General features: G+C 40.4%; 1 protein-coding gene across 1 annotated transcript in view; it reads right to left on the minus strand.

The window, feature by feature from the left end:
• Positions 1-13,905: 13,905 nt before the first annotated feature.
• Positions 13,906-17,997, minus strand: part of CHAMP1 (chromosome alignment maintaining phosphoprotein 1) — a 12,810-nt gene continuing 8,718 nt past the window's right edge. Inside the window, exon 2 of the mRNA XM_063458594.1 lies at positions 13,906-17,750. Within this exon, the coding sequence (XP_063314664.1) occupies positions 15,648-17,717 (2,070 nt within the window). The 5' untranslated portion in view covers positions 17,718-17,750 and the 3' untranslated portion in view covers positions 13,906-15,647. The remainder of the gene's footprint in view (positions 17,751-17,997) is intronic.

Genomic DNA, 17,997 nt, shown 5'->3' on the forward strand with positions numbered 1-17,997 from the left:
GCTCTGCTTTCAGTCGCATCCTCTTCCGTGTCATCACGGTTAATTTCTGCATTTCTTAATCAGCATTTTTGAACATCCTAATTCGGTCGCCCGGCTGTTGGGACTCGATAACTAGTGCTCACCCATAGCGTTTTCCATTTGCACTACGACTACGTACGACAGAACGTGACATTTTTACAAGGCTCAGTGGTACACAACATTCACGGGCATACGGTATAATTGTAGTCTATTCTGCCTTTTTGCCACCTTTTATTCAAACCTTCATACAACACGATCGCACTATACTGAACTGGCATACACGTTCTGACAAACCTTTCAAAACATACCCCATCTTAACATAAGATATCAAAGATAAATAATTGGTTTATCACTATACAGTTACGTACGTCCACAGATGGGAACTCTGGGCAGTATCAGACTCCATAACAGCATTCGCAACAAACAACCAGGTCTTAAATCCATGTGCCTGCACCGTACAGGGGTTCTGAGACCCTACAACTCCACGATCACAACTAATCAGACTGGCAGATCATGTCTCCTCAAGGTAGATTTAGAAGGTACAACTCTACATTGTGTCACGCCAACGTTCAAACCAGACAATTAAGACACTTGACCTACTAATCATTCCCTAACTACTCCAAAAATACGATTCTACATTCATACTCCTGGCATTAGAGTAGGATAGGACCACTGGCTCCTATTTAGCACGCCCTTTCAATAAGCATGGCATCCAGTAGCAGTACGCCGGTACACATAATTAGTCACTAGGGATCAGGAACATTCCTAACAGATGAGAAGTAAGGCAAACGGATTTTATACGATAATTATAGTGCAACAAGTGTGTTTTCTTGCATTTCCTTTTGCCCTCTTTTACAGGCCTACCCCCTACGTCGGTTCCGGCACACCACACCGACTTAATTCCGATCACAAGGTATTTCACTATACGATATGATCCGACCACAAGTTTAAGGCTGTAAAGTCTGTATTTGTGGGAGGAGTTAAGCGTTCCGATATAAACGCTACTCCCCCCTTCCTACCTTGCCGTATGCACGCAGTTCACCCCACCCACCTCTCCCTCTCATACAATTCATTCGGGGAGGCCCTCTTTTACAGGCCTACCCCCTACGTCGGTTCCGGCACACCACACCAACTTAATTCCGATCACAAGGTATTTCACTATATGATATGATCCGACCACAAATATATATATATATATATACACACACACACACACAAAATGTCCAAATAATAGAGTCCAGAGGTCAAATAAGACCAAAAAATATTTCCAATGTAGATGCAAATAGACATTTGCCAGAGGTGATATCTGGAGGTTATTTCTATGGGGGTATCAGAGAGGGTCAGCAGTGCACCCTTATGTGAAAAAAGAAAGGAAATGATGGTGCAGTATATACAGACAGGGAGTTTTCTAAAAAGGTTAAAATATAGCCCTAGCTTAAACTAGCTCCAGTATGGATGGCATGCAGTGGTACAATCCCCACTTAAAGGATACGTGAATAAAGTGTCGCAATCATATGTGAACCATAAAATTTAAAATGAAACAACAAATAGTGCTCACATTATAAAATTCCAGGAATATAGATAGCAGATATTTTAATCACTTTTTCCAGACCAGTCTAGGGCCACCAAGGATATATCTTGAAAGTGATGTTCACTGGAGATGAAAATCAGGTGCCAGGCAGTGTAGGATAAAAAAAATAAAAAAAGTAGCAAAAATAAAGTGTAGGATAAAAAAGAGTAAAATGGCACAGAAAGTAACCAAAATGCCTTTATTCATACAATTTAAAATAATATCCAAAAAGGAACCACAACGCGTTTCACCTTAAAAGGCTTTATCAAGTTGAGGCAAGAGAAATACAGAGATAGTTACACAAATAAAAACTATTTGTGAGGGGGCCGTGAGGGAGAAGGAGCGATAGTGCCAGGAACAGAGGGTTGTATTCTTGGCACTATAGTATCTGAGTGCAGCTCTATCCTCTACCCTTACACTGCTTGGCCCTTAGGTTATGTATGGTGGCTATCTCTAAAGCAGCAGGGAGTTGAAATGCCACCAGAGATTGTCTTTGAGTACCAGCAAATGCTGTATACATTTTCATCACCATGGAATCCGCATGTGCTGGTGGACAGACCAGTTTAAACTCACTGCCGTTATTGACAGGAAAGGAGTAAATGCAGCTCAGACTCCTAGCTTACTGCTTCCATAATCATTTAGAACCAAATCATGCACACCAATACTGGCTTGTTTAGTAGCTACTTCCTACAGCAATCACTTTTCTAATAGGGAAGGCACAGACTATGTTGTCAAAGGTGCTTGTTTTTTCTGTCTGTTTTTGGTTTGATGAGTTTGCCTTTTATTTTCAGGACTCCAAAAGTTAACGTGGTCGGCCCCCTCCCATTACCCTACTGAACACATGCAAACTTCAAAGACTTCAAAATCAAAAAGTAAAACACACAGGTTTAAATATTTACAGGAGGAAGAGATCTGCAAATCAGCTTCTACTCCTCATTGTGTTGATCAGCATCTGGTTCCTTAATTTCCGTGTGATTAATTCATAGTAAAGCTCCTTACTTCTTCTTTTATTTCCCCAAAACTCGTAATTTTTCTTCCATCACTTGACATTTTAACATCTACACATGTGTACATGAGAGAGAGTGTGCGTATGTACTTACTTTTAATATATATATATCTCAAATTACAGTTGCTGGCACTCTACCTTATAAACTTCTGCCTTGGAGCCTCCAACGCTGTATATGAACTTTTAAACAAAAAATAGGAGCACACACAGGACTTTTCTTCAATCAATAATAATCTTTGCTCACAAAAAAAAACTTGTGACAATAAAATTTCCACCCCTCCACAGGCCTTTCTCCACAATGTATGTGTCAATAGCTTTTTCTTTGAGCAAATACAAAATTATTGATTGAAGGAAAGTCTCATGAGTGCTCCTATATTTTTGTTTAAAAGTTTATATACAGCATTGGAGGCTTATAAGGTAGAGTCAGTGGTGTATTTAAGATTTGTGCTGCTCTAAGCACCCCATCTAATCTAAATTTTGCAGACACACACACACATACATTCACTTAGACGCACACACTGACAGATGCTCACAGACACACACACTCACTCACAGACACATACACTTACAGACAGACACACACACACACATTCACTCACTCACAGACACACATTTTCCCCAACACTCACACATTATTATTTTTTTAAACTTTGCTGGAGTGGATTACTTACCTGCGGTCCAGTGGGGCTGTTGCGCGGGCAGGCAGGGGGCGGACAGGCAGAGTAGACGGCGAGGGAGCTTTCATCTTCCTGCTGAGCTCCCTCGTGCGCCGGTTAGTGATGCTGGGAGCCGGAGTGATGTCAGGTAAATCCTTGGTCATTGATATCTTGCCATAATAAATACACTAGGTGTGTTTCCCCCACTGAATCTACTTCCAATTTATATACCAGGCTTCCAGCTTTGCGTCAGTTAGTTGTAATTTATGAATATGAGCCATCACATTAGCTAGATATACTTCTCTTATTACTGGGTAGTCTACCCCGCCTTGATATCCTTTCTTCGATAGAGTGTTAACGTTTATTCTAGGTTTTTTACGTAATTAGAGAAGCTTGTCTGTATCAATTGTAGCCAACTATTATGTATTTTCAGTGGTATGCTAAAAAGATATGCCCATTTGGGAACTATATAGGATTTGATAGTGTTTATCCTACCCCACCAGGAAATCTCAACCTTAAGCCATTCATTTAATTCTTTATTCATAGTTCTTAATAATTTACCAAAGTTCACCTCCAATATATTTTTGGTGTTACCGGTATTTGTTATCGTAATTCCCCAATACTGAAAATGTTTGGTCTATTAAAAAAAAAAAGAAAAAAAAATTCTTTTTGAGATCCTCTAATTTTAGATTTTTATACACTGACATATTACTCATCCTGTACTTACCAGTTCACACAATGGTGTATTTTGAATTAGTGCTGCCCTAGGCATGACGGAACTCGTGCACCCCCCATAATATAAGTTTGCCCCACTCCTTTCTGCCAAAGCTGCACCTCTTCCTATTTAGGACCAACACACACTTTGACTGACAGACACACACACACACACTCACTGTCAGACACCCTGACAGACACAGACACTCACTCAGCAGACATACACTGGCAGACACACATTCACTGACAGACATGCCAACTTACTCACAGACATACACTGACAGACACACACACATTCACTGAGAGACACACTCACTAACAGACATACACTGGCAGACACACACACATTGACTAACAGATATACACTGGCAGGCAGGCAGGCACACACTACCTCATACTGACAGATTCACACTCACAAGCATTGCCTCACTCAATTACATATTATTTGTTTATTGTATTCATTTAAATCCACCCAGCCTCCCTACCTTTGGGAGAGCTGGAGTGGATTCTTTCCCTGGGTTCAGTGGGGCTGCTGGTCTGGCTGCTGCTGCCTCCTGGACTCTCTCCTGGGCTGTCTGCTGCTGTCTCCTGTGCTGGCTGTCAGACGCTGGGCTCCTGTGTTGCAGGGTGGCCGGTCACTGCAAGCAGTGAGGGAGCTGTAATTTTCCTGCCCAGTTCCCTCGCGCGCTGCTGAGTGATGCTGCAAGCCGGAATTACGTCATATTCCGGCTCCAGCAACACCTCTGAGCGTTCGAGAGAGCTGAGCAGGAATAGCTCAGAGGACGGCTCTTCCTTGCCGCCCGCAATATTGGCAGCCGCGCGCCTCCGGGGGACCCAAAGGGGGCCAGCCGGCCAGCTTTTGGGTCCCCCATGAAAGTTGCTAGAAAGGCATGTGCCAGGGCACTTAAGGGAGGCAGCATTTTTTGTCACCCCCCTTAAAGTGCCACCCAAGGCAAGTGCCTTGTTATGCTCCCTGTAAATACAGCACTGAGTTCACACTTGTGCATAGCTAGACCACACTACTTAATTTACATAAAAAAGAAGCAGTCAATTATGGGAGATTGTATCGCTGTCATCTTATAGGGCTTATGAGACATGTTACTGCAGATATATCTCCTTTTCTCTCTGTAATGTACTCACATTTCTTAAACAAAATAAAAATGTACAAAACAAAACGATAGGCAGTCCGTCCAGCTACTTATTTACATTCATATAAATGTAATTTTAGGGTATACTATGTATGGCCGTGTTACTGGGCTTCTAAGCCATAACTCAGCCTCTCATTTATTCTTTAGCTAAATAGGGGCTAAATATTGTTTAGACCACATTTGGTCGGTTCACTTTTCGTATACATCACTATTTCACCTGTTAAGCGATGTATTTCTTATTTGACAGCCCTAATTAGTTTTTAAATATTTGACCTCCGCTGATGTATTGGCCACATTCAGCTGCATAGTATCTGGTTCATGGCTTAGGACGGCTTGTCGGCAAAACAGTGTTCGAATCCTCAGTGTTTTATAATTGATATTACATTTCATTGTCAGCTTCACGTTTAGCCATATTTGGCTAAATTGATTATAAATGTAGCAATTGCGTGACTTACATTGATCAGCCAGGCGGTGCTGCCTCTTTGCATAATTCATCTCAATACTCAGGCCTTTAACGATCCTGGCATATTCGGTTACTTAGTGCTTATAGTTATATAGCCCCCAGCTATGTGTATTCTCCGCACTGGATACTGCAAATATGAGGTTTTTTTTCATTTTGTTAACATCTTGTTAGGCTTACTTGCGCTTGCCCAGTTTGCACATAGCATCTGTTAAAGGATCACTAAAGGCTCAGGAACACAAACATGTATTCCTGACCCTATAGTGCTAAACCCACCATATAGGTGGGTTGCCCCCCCTCAACCACTCTATAAAAGTTTAAACTCACCTTATTTCCAGCACAGTGTGGGACTGCCGGCTTTGGCTCTGCCCCCTTTGTGACATCATCAAAATGGCCAATTTTTAGCCAATCATATGCCAAATACTGTTTTGGCCAATCAGGACCTCCTCGTAGAGATGCATTATATCAATGCATCTCCATGAGGAAAATTCAGCTTCTCCAAGCAGAGCGTGGGGACACTGAACAGCCCTGAGCCAGGAAGCCCATCCAGTGGCCATCTAAGGAGTGGCCACTTGGAGGTGTCCCTAGGGGCAATGTAAACACTGCCTTTTCTCTGAAAAGGCAGTGTTTACATGTAAATGCCTGAAGGGAGCTATTATACATACCAGAACAACTACATTAAGCTGTAGTTGTTCTGGTGACTATAGTGTCCTTTTCATATACTCACCTGTTCCATCAGCTTTATATCTGAAATAGTCTCCCTGCACTTGTACTGTCATTAGTAATGGCACATGAGTTCCACCTAGTGGTCACATCTATAAATGCATTTCTTTGTAATTAAAGTTGCTACATCAATTTGTTACATTGCAAGAATGTATAATTATTTATCATTTCATGTTATTATTTTGTCATGCTAGGTGTCTACTTATTGAAGGAGAGAGAAAGAGAGAAAGAGAAAGAGAGAGAGAGAGAGAGAGAGTCACATTTTAGGCCATCAACTTGGTTTGAAGTAAGTAAAGTTTAAATTTCATTACGCATGTAAAATTTCATATTAATAATTTCACCATGGTTGTGCAGACATTTCTTAATTTACATTGTGCTCAACGTATTGGTTATTACCCAATCACGCTCAACTTCTCTTCAATATCGTCACAGCTTGGTATAGGAAGGCATGTATACTTTACCTTTTATTTACAATGCCAACAGTCTCTGCTATTGCCACGTAGTTTGTTAATCTTCCCAATTTTCATTTAGGTATTCTTTTCCAAGGTCACACACCACCAGAACTTCAATCTTGTGATATTTTTTCAAGGTATGACACACTATATTTGCATTTCATGTCAACTATGTACCTCCCCTTCATGCTAGTTAGCGAGTTGATCTAGCTTCACCCCCATCTCCATACTTAGAGTTTCTTACGTCGGGTTTCACACCGGTTTGATTGCTATTCCCACATGCACTATGGAATGCCCTAACCTACAGTCCGCTACAAAAAAATCCCCAGCCTGTTAATTCACTACTTTAGAAAGAACTTAATGTAGGTTTTAGGATAGGCTCTTTCAGACAACCCCCTTTCTTCTGTTGGAGAAATAACCCTATTGGCATTGCAATCGGAAAATATTCTAATAAACAATGTCAGATCTTACATTCTCTGATCTCATCTGAGGACTTCTCCCTGAAATATTTTTAGGTTGATGATGCTATTTCAGCAATCATTAGCACAGCTAGGAGAGCTTGGTTAAGCAAGACTGAAACTGCAAATTCTTTCAAACTCCTACCTGTTCATCACTCACTGTGGCAAATGCACGGGGTTAAGTAGGAGGGACAGTATTTGCCATAAACCTCACTTTCAAAACAAAAAGTAGCCCAACATTTTTTGATGTTTTTGCAGAATCTTTATGTGTGCTCCTTGTTAAGACCACACTCCTCCTTAACAACTGCAGGTGCCCAGTAGTGATATACTACCTAGGTGACTTTTTGACCATTGAGAAGCCTAGCAATACTCCTGTTAGCTTATCTCGCACTGTAGAACTGTTTCATTAGCTAGGAGTTCCAATTTCTGAAGATAAAACTGAAGGCCCTGATACATGTATTACTTTCCTTTACATTTTATGTAATTCAGACATCATGGAAGCTAGCCTTCTGGCTGAGAAATTTCAGAGGAACCTAGATTATCTGAACATTTGTTTAAATAGAGGTACTAGTACTCACAAACAGTTACAATCTCTACTGGGATCCCTAAACTTCACTATAAGTATCATCCCCCAAGCTCACTCATTGATATCCAGGTTGCTATGTTTACAGCAAGAGTTGCCTAACATTAATAGTGAAGTTATTATGGACAACCAGGCAAGAGCGGACATATCTATGGCAATTGTTTTGTCTATATGGAATGGTAGGTCAGTGTTCTTTACACCCATCTCAAACAACTCACCGGTCATTTAAACCGATGCAGCAAGTTCAATTGGCTATGCAGCAATACATGGAAATGAGTGGATTCATGCTTAATGCTCCCCTCATCCCCCCTGAGACAAACAAGTTACTTAACTTTGAAAATTCTACAGGGTTGTTCTAAATTATTACAGTGGTAGTTGCAGCACGGGTATGTGGTGTATCATGGAAAGGTCTAGCAGTTAGGTGCTAGCAGCTTGCCACATTATCAATAAAGCTGGTTCACACTCAGTCATTATGAGATTGATAAGTAAACTAACTTGGCTGGCGGTGTCACAATTACTATATGACCCAACATGCTGAACTATGTAACATAATTGAATACACAATGAACAAGGACAACGTATACCAGGCCTTAGAATGGCCGGACTGAACGTTAATAAGAATGGTCAAAATATTAGCCGAGGTCAGGGACACAGAAAGAGACACAACGAGGAAGCAAGCCAAAGGTCAAGGATACCAGAATAAAGGAAAGTCAAAATACAAGCCAAAGTCAAATACCAAAAAGAACTAGAACAAGAACACACTCTCTGACAACCAACTAGTGGACACTACGACAGGGCACTGACAAAATGCTATTTTGGGTTTAAATAACCCTCTTGAGGTTTTAATTGGCTGTACCTGGCCTCTGACCCTAAACCATGAGTGCATGTTTAGGACGTGACGTCGCACGCACGTTGGCCCTATCTTTGTTGTGGACGAAGGTAAATTTCCTATTTAAACCGGAACAGCTGGCGTCCCTTGCTGGGCAACGTAACGACAGGAGATCGGGCAGCGAGCTGCCGCGACACGGGTAAGTATAAAATATTTCTGTCGGCATGGCTGCTTAATTTATGTGCGCTGATGAAAGAGTCGGGAGCCGTGACAGGCGGCAACTCACCAATTTGTTGAGATCTGAGCTGGGACCCACCAAAGGGCGGGCTATTTCAGCTGCTGCCCGTTCTCAGTATTCTCTTGTGCCCCGTTTTTGCTCTCCATAAGTTTAAAGGGTAATCCAGACGTGGACCCCTTGCTCACGTTGCCTAGAGAGATATCAGCTATGCCTCACTGATGATGCCTAACAAGGCTGAAACGATCGTCTGGGGTTGCTGTCTCTCTCGTGCAGATGGAACTTGCTGGCATTTTGTATCTGGACAGCCCGTATGGGTGGGACCAGTCTGATATGTTTCAGAGATGATCTCTCTGTAATGGCACAAGAGCTAAAACCAGCTTGAGATCTGAGCGGGGACCCACCGAAGGGCAGGCTATTTCTGCTGCTGCCCATTCTCAGTATTCTCTTGCACCCTGTTTTTTTCTCTCCATAAAAACAGCTATATACTCAGCATTTTATGGCTTTCTTAGACCTAAAAAGAGTCTACGATCGTAAAATTCTCAGACCCCAATTATCTCGATTTACAAGATCTATGTAAGTCTAAAAACCAGTATGTCCTAAAACACACCAAAACTAGTCAAATGGGTCCCTCAGTGTACATCCCCTTTTATCCTTCACATACAGAATGGTGTCCAGTGAGGGTCTAGTACAATCTCGAAAAACTCTTACAGGTAAACACGCAGATTCACATTTACTACCATTGCATGGCAATCCTCTTACTACTCACAAATACATTCTGTACCTTAGAATCCTTCTAGTTAGAATAGGTCTAAATCCTACCTCTTACTCAGGCCACTCCGTCCGCATGGGGGCAGCAACTTCTGCTTCCAGTTACAGCATTCCTACTCATATTATAAAGAAATTGGTCCGTTGGAAGGCATCAACATATTTTAGCTTATTCCAAAACCAGAACAAGAAATCAGACATGCTTTCAATACAATTGCTCTATACCAGGGTTAGGCAACCTTTTAGCAGCACTGTGCCCAAATAAGATTGTGATGTCTCGTAGCGTGCAGGTCCTATTTTTTTTTTAAATTGGTGTGTGAATGTTGCAATATTCGGCTTGTGTTATTTATACTACAGTTGCTTTGTATCACTGTATTTGTGTGTATATGAGCGATTATATTGTATATGTTCATGAGTAATTTGTGGTATTGTGTACCTATGAATGTGGGCTGTGTTTGGGGGCTGCTTGTAGAATTGTGTGTGTGGATGGATGGATATGTCACATTGTGTGTTTGGTAGTTTGTGTATGTGTGGGGCTGTTTAGGGCATTGCACGTGGGAGGCTGCATGTGGGGTTGTGTGCATGTATGGGGAGAGTTATTCTGCATTTCTGTGTATATCTAGCAGTGTGGGTGTCTTCCCTGGGTTCCAGTGAGGACCAGGCCGGCCAAGTACAGGTCAAAGACAGGAGCTGCAATAGCAGCTGCGGGCTGCTCTACTACAGTGTGGATTCCCATTCCCATCTGAGATCACTTCCTATACGTGCTGCAATGCATACATTGAGGATTGTCCTTCACCACCTTTTCGTATTAGCAGATATCTGAAGTTCCACTGGGACTCCTCATAGGCCAGATCCTGTTTGGCTCTAGCAGCCTTGAGTGTCGTGCAAAGGCACCTCGAGTGCCCTGCATGGCACACATGCCATAGGTTGCCTACCCCTGCTCTATATGTTTGTATGTCAATCACTATTAAAATCAAGTTTATGCATTACAATTTTTGCCCACTTTATTACAGGTCTCTCTTCTCGTCCGTTCCGGCACACCACAACCGACTTTTCAATATTTACTTCATTTTATATAATACTAATCGGCCAAACACAAATATATAATTTATATTGTACATAAGCTTTTTATCTTTTATTGTTCATAATTTCAGAAAGGAACGATCACGTGAATGGTTTCTGCACAACTGATCAGCTATGTTATTGTTTTTTTTTTTTTTAATTAAAAACCGATTTTATAGATTACAATGTATGTCTGGTTGCTAGAGAATACCATGTATACTTTGCCATGTACAAAGCAATGTGAGGGTGCATGTTTAGTTACAGTGCAGGTATTGTTATAGCAATTTTAGAATAGGCCTGTCAGTGATCCATATAAGTTCAGCCAAAGGTGTGTATTTTTATGAGTTGCAACAGTCACCTGCTGGTAAAAAGAAAGAAGACAGAACATATAACTAAAAATGAAAATTATGTATTGTGATAATTGTAGCTGAAATGTTAGATTCTAACATAGTAAGTCTCATATGAAAATCTATTCCAAAGATGGGGAATGAGAGACAGAGTACACATTTCTGCAATAACGTTTGCGATCAGGTACACTACTTTATGCGGCTCCTTAAAATGGTGAATGAATATTATAATTTATATAGCACACACATGTTCTAAAATGCTTTAGCATTATAGATTGGGAATATTTAACAACCAGTTATGCGTGGAACAATTGAACAGTGGAAGTTACGTGAGCTGGCGAACTGATGAGGACAGTTGTAATGAGAGAGGCTTATTCAGTAAAGTTCTGATTAGGATATGACACACTGGGAGAGAGGGATAGAAGACACACACCTACACAGATCAGTCACAACATTAAATCCACCGACAAGTGAATAACATTGATTATACTGTTACAATAGCATCTGGCAAAGGGTGGGATATATTAGGCAGCAAATGAACAGTCAGGTCTTGATATCTTGTATTGTAACAGGAAAAATAGGCAATCAAAAAAGATTTGCGACTTTGACAAGGGCAAAATAATGATGACTAGATTACTGGGTCAGAGATTCTCCAAAACGGCAAATCTTGTGGTGTGTTCCTGGTATGTCATAATTAGTACTTACCAAAAGTGGTGCAAGAAAAGACAACTGGTGAACAGACGTCCAGTCGCATCAAGGTTCATTAATGCACGTGCGGAGCAAAGGCTTGCCTATCTGGTCTGATCACATAGAAAAGCTACTGTAACTAGTTTGCTGCTTAGGGGGTCAGAGTGCCCATGATGACCCCTGTCCACTGCCAAAAAGGCCTTCAGTGGGGACTTGAGCATCAGATCTGAACCATAGAGCAATAGTAGAAGGTTCCCTGGTCAGATGAATCACAGTTTGTTTTATATCAGGAGGATGGTTGTTTGCAAGTGCGTCGTTTACCTGGGGAAGAGATGGCAGCAGGATGCACTATGGGAAGACAGTAGGCTGGCAGAGGCACTGTTGTGCTCTGGGAAATGTTCTGCTCGGAAACCTTGGGTCCTGGCATTCATGTGGATGTTATTTTGAGATAGTTGCAGACTACATACAACCCTTCATGACAATTGTGTTCTCTGGAACTGCAATGTTTAACATTGCAGCACTAGGTGCAAAAGGGACAAAGAACCCAGCCCACCTCAATGAGTTAAAGTGGTATGGGTGCCTACAGTGTCCCTTTAAATACCCATTTATAGAGCAGCTTGCATCGGTCAGTCTGTGACCACTAAAAATGGCTAAAGCTGACACAGGGGAGCCACAAGTATAGATTAATACCTTTAACCCTGCTCAAAACAAAGTTGCAGGATGTATCAGAACGCCCCAACGTATTAAAGACCTATACAGTTAGGAAGTACTGACATTTCCTGATGTCGTTGAAGTGTTAATGCAGAAATAAATTCACCTGCGTTAAACTATATCAACCATTCCCACATTGTAAATTGTTGGGTTTTTTATTTTATTTCCCTTTCCTGCTAGACCTGCTGTTACAGAGTCAGAAAAAATGGCAACATACATTGTATGGTAGCTATCACTGCAGGCCTAAAATAGACATTTTTAAATGCAAACTACGCTGAGCAGTTCTCTATAAAGTTAGTCCAAATAATGATATATCATTATGAGAAGATGCTGCTATTGGAAAGGATTGAAATAGATAGAATAAAGCTACTGGAAAATCCTTTGTTTTTAAGCCTAGAAATATCTGCAATACTGTATTTATCGGCGTATAACACGCACCTTTTCTCCCTGAAAATAGGGGGGAAATCGTGGGTGCGTGTTATACGCCGATATCCCATAATTACTTACCTGTCTTGAAGCGTGGGCCAGTGTTCAGCGCGCACCGCGGTACTGGAACTTCAATTTCAGGTTCCGGTTTCCGGCGGGAGTGAAAGGAAGTGTGAACACTTGTGCACACTTCCTTTCAGTCCGGCAGGAACCTGAAATTGAAGTTCCTGTACCGCGGTGCGCGCTGTGAAGCCGGCCCACGCTTCAAGACAGGTAAGTAATTATGGGACAAGGGAAAGTGCACTAGGGGACACTATGGGAGGGGGGGGGGACACTATGGGAGGGGGTGGAGAGAATACTATGGGAGGGGGGGAGAATACTATGGGAGGGGGGGAGAATACTATGGGAGTGGGGGGAGAATACTATGGGAGGGGGGGGAGAATACTATGGGAGGGGGGAGAATACTATGGGATGAGGGGGGAGAATACTATGGGATGAGGGGGGAACACTATGGGATGGGGGGAGAATACTATGGAAAGGGGGGGGACACTATGGAAGGGGGGAAATTTCCTGGAATTTCATTCTTAAAATGAGGTGCGTGTTATACGCCGATAAATACGGTGTATATATATATATATATATATATATATATATATATATATATATATATATATAAATATACACAGCCATTAGACCCTTAAATAAATTTAAATACATAAAATAAATAAAATAACCTCTCACCATTCTCATTGTATTATTGATCACACTAGCACTTAATTTTGGTGCATATGTGTATCTATTAGGTCACAGAAACACTATAATACAAGTCCCTCAATTCTTCACCTCCAACACTACACCAAATAAACTCAACTAAAGCATTCATACTGATGATAAATCAAAGGTTATGAATATCTCTGATTCAGCTTACTGCTAGAATGGAATAAAAGACACTCAAGCCCAATTAATTAATGACTAAGCATTATGTGAAACCCAGCAAAATATTACAAAACTCGTGTATACACAGAACATTGCTTTATAAGTAAAAGGTGAAAACAAAAAGAAAATACATGCAAGTCTATGTCAAATAGCAATTACAGCCTAACAAATAAACCAAAAGGATTAATGTAACAAATTAAGAAATCAATATACTAATAATATACAAATGGACCATAGAAATAGAATTTACAAAAGACTGCTTATAGAAGGATTGGGATCCCACAGTACCCTAGGGTAGACAAAGGGACACTATAGGCACCCAGATCACTTCATCTCATTGAAGTGGTCTGGGAGTAGTGTCCCTGTCCCCTTAGCCCTGCAATGTAAAACACTGCAGTTTTAAAGAAACTAAAGATTATTCCTGCATTTTTACAGAGTTTAACAATTTGCATGAGGGGACACAGCATCTTTAAACCCTCTTCTTTTTAACCCTTTCAAACATGGGGGGGGGGGGGGAGAGGGGGAGGGGGCAGAGAGCAGGCAATACCTTAGGGTAGAGGTGCAGTAAAGCATTAGGAATACAGTTTTGTATTATTAAGGCTATAGTGTTCCTTTAATAGTTTGAGGTCCGGGTCAGATTTCACATGAGGATGGTGAATGGGTGCCATGATTAGCCAGGTCTCTTCCAGGGTCCCGATCTAACCCTTGGACCCTAGTGGCCACCTTTCGGTCAATCTATCTTGCCATGAATGCTTGCATTTTCAATAATGTTACAGTTTCTCTTACAGACTAGAAATGGCATAATTATAGTTTATCACATGTCTAAAGGACATTTATTTACAAATTTTTTTTTTTTACATGTCTAACTAAAGCAACATTTTACATTTACACTGCACCAAATTGCAGTAGAGATGTAGCATTATTCTCATTATCTTTAATTAACCCCTCTTACTCTTTAAGTCTAAAGACAAGGTGTAATGACAACTATGGAGGCCAAGAGCTGTTACACACAAAAAAGAGGAGGACATGATCTTCAGGTAACCATGCTGTATCTTTTAATCTATGTAAAAGCTTGGAGTTTTACCAACACAATGCAGATATTAAATATATACCAACAATTTGTTAATGCAAAGTACACTTTGAAGTTTATTTTCATTTATGGTCTGATTAGTAGTCTATGTGGCTTTCATCTAGTAAAGATTGCATACATTGCAATAAATAAGTCTACGTGTACCTTCTAAGGTGCAACATGAGGAGAAGAATGTTTTAAGGCATTTGTCCACTTACAGCATTAACATACTATTTTTCAAAGCCAAGACAAACTAAACAGGAAACACTTAAAAGTTAAACAAAAATTACTCATCTGTCAACCATCCCCTACAACTAGCAAGGGAAAAAGGTTGGCATGATCCTTGGAGGGAGTGAACAAAAATAAAGCTGCTTTCATAAAATATGTGTGAAATACACTTATCTGCCAATACAGCCTGGCATCTGATGCAAATTATTTACAACCACCATTATCTTGTCGTGTCCCCTATGACAGATCAAAACAAAAAGTAAGGAGGACCTGCATTGATGTGCTATGCAGGAACCAGTCAGACACCTTTTGGGCACTGAAACATTTTGTATACAGCCAAAACTGGGGGAACCCAAAGTGATGCATATTAAGTTTTCAAAAAAAGTAAAACATCATGTACATTAAACAAAAAGGAACAATTCTTGGTTAAGGAATCAGTACAAAACAGTACAAAGGGGCTTAATACTATCCCAATGCACCTTCAATTGTTTGTACATAAACCAAATTAGTAGTTTTTGTATTTACAATCAGTTTGTTGTAAAAATTATATGACCAAAATAATTAGTCATCTTCTTCCTCCTCCTCCTCCTCCTCCTCCTCCAACTCCTCCTCCTCCTCCTCCTCCTCTTTAGTCTCCTCACTGAAGTCCAACAAAGTTTTATCTTCATCCTCTTTATGCCGGCTTTGGCAGTGTGTTTGATGTTTTTTAAATCCCCTTGAATGGTCAGTTTGAAAACTGCAGCGGCTACATTTGAATAAGCCCTTGGAATGAGTCGAAAGATGGTGTTTGAGATGGGTTTCCAGCAAAAATATTTTCCCACATGTTTTACATACAAATGGACTTGGTATTTGATGTCTAGTAATCAAATGATGCATGATAGGTCCTTTTTTGAGGGGGCGACACTCACATAGCATACAATAAAATTTTCCTTTTACACGGCGAACATTTTTCATTATTTCTTCTTCTTTAACAAGATGATCGTCTAAGGAATCAGAGGTGTCTTGTGTAACAGTTGAAATATCACCACCATCTGAAGAGTCCAGTAATTCTTTGGACCAAGATGGAGCAACATATTCTGGAAGTGGAGGAACACCTGCTAAGCGAATTGGAGTGTTTTCACTCTTTGAAATATCTCTTAAATCCTTTGATTCAGCTGACAGTCCTTCAGCAGAAGATTCTTCCCCTGATAATGCTGATATTTTTGAGGCAGAAGTATCAATATCAACATATTCTGTGTCTTTAGACTGTGTTGGTGTTGAATTACCATCAAAATATTTGGGCATATCTTTCAACTGAGGTGACGTAGCCTCTTCTTCTGAGAATTCCATAATACCCTTTGATACTGAAGGGGTTTCTTCTTCTTCAGAAAACTCCATAATGTCCTTTGATAATGCTGGGGCATCTTCCTCTTCAGAAAATTCCATGATGTTTTTGGTTGCTTCTGTAGTTTCTTCCTCTTCTGAAAATTCCATGATATTTTTAGATACCTCTGTGGTCTCTTCCTCTTCTGAAAACTCCATGATATTTTTAGATACCTCTGTGGTGTCTTCCTCTTCTGAAAACTCCATGATATTCTTAGCAACATTAATGGGTTCTTCTTCATCTTCTTCTGAAAACTCCATAATTTCTTTAGAGAGAGCTGGGGTCTCCTCCTCTTCCTCCTCTGAAAACTCCATCACTACTTTAGCCTTGGAAGCAGCCTCCTCTTCTTCAAAAGAGTCTGCCAGACCCTTTGACTGTACAGGAGCTTCATCTTCAGATACATCATCTATGACATTTTCCTCTTTTGGCATTTCATCTTCAGAAATGTCTTCAATACCTTTATTATGATCTAATAAAGCTTCATCGCCAGATAACTCTTCCAACTCCTTTGTTTGTGTTATTGTTTCTTCATCTTCAGAGAAATGTGGTATGCCATCTGGTAGAGCTGGGGACTCGTCATCACTTGAAAATTCTGGAATGTCTTTTATTTGTGAGGCTAATACATTACGTTCAGAAAACACCACATGAACAGAATTTGCTTTGCTTAGGGTACTGCTGATGCTGCTAGATTCTGACTCCAACATGTCACGATCAATACTTGATTCCTTTTTTTTGATATCTGGTGATTCAGCAGATGCCTTTTCAATAGTACCGTTTTTAAATTCAGTGTCCAAGTTCTCTTGATTATCCAGATTTGGAACCTTTTCTGGCCACGATGTGAGAGTATCATTTTCATCAGCTTTTATTACTTCAGTTAATTTTATTTTCTCCTCATCTGGTGGTTTTTCATCTTCACTTGTCCCACTTTCAGAATCATTTTTCACAGAGTCCTTAACCGAAGATGGCTCTGACTTTGTTTCTGCCATATCTTTATCTTCACTTATCCATTTGTCAGGTGAGTGCTGAGCCAAGATATGATAATAAACATTACAAAACATCTTGCTTGTGAAGAAGCATCTATGACAATGAAATAACCTTGCACTTTTTTGATAAAATACTAACTTTCCCAAACCACCAGTATCCATTTCATCACATAACTCTGGATGGATGGTTCCTATGTGAATCTGTATACTTTCAGAATCATTGGCACGAAAGTTGCAACGATTGCAGTCCAAACATTGTGCATTAGGTTTCTGCATGACTTCCATTCTTGAGTCTTTTCAAATCGACAGTGATAGAATCTTTGAAGTAGAAGAAAACAAAACATTAAAATAAAATAAACTTCTATATTTTTTATATGTAGAAATAACTAGGTTGATGTAGTTGCCAGAAACTATTGTTCCACAAATTAAATATACTAATTTTATCTACCTCGGAAGGATGAAGGGCTGCACTCACCTGAACATGCATACATTATAGGGTGCTGCAGAGGCAAAAATACAAAATCCAGCGCACGCGCTTATTCACTATACAATAATTTCTTCATTT

The sequence above is a fragment of the Pelobates fuscus genome, chromosome 1, assembly GCF_036172605.1.
Source record: "Pelobates fuscus isolate aPelFus1 chromosome 1, aPelFus1.pri, whole genome shotgun sequence".
NCBI lineage: Eukaryota > Metazoa > Chordata > Amphibia > Anura > Pelobatidae > Pelobates > Pelobates fuscus.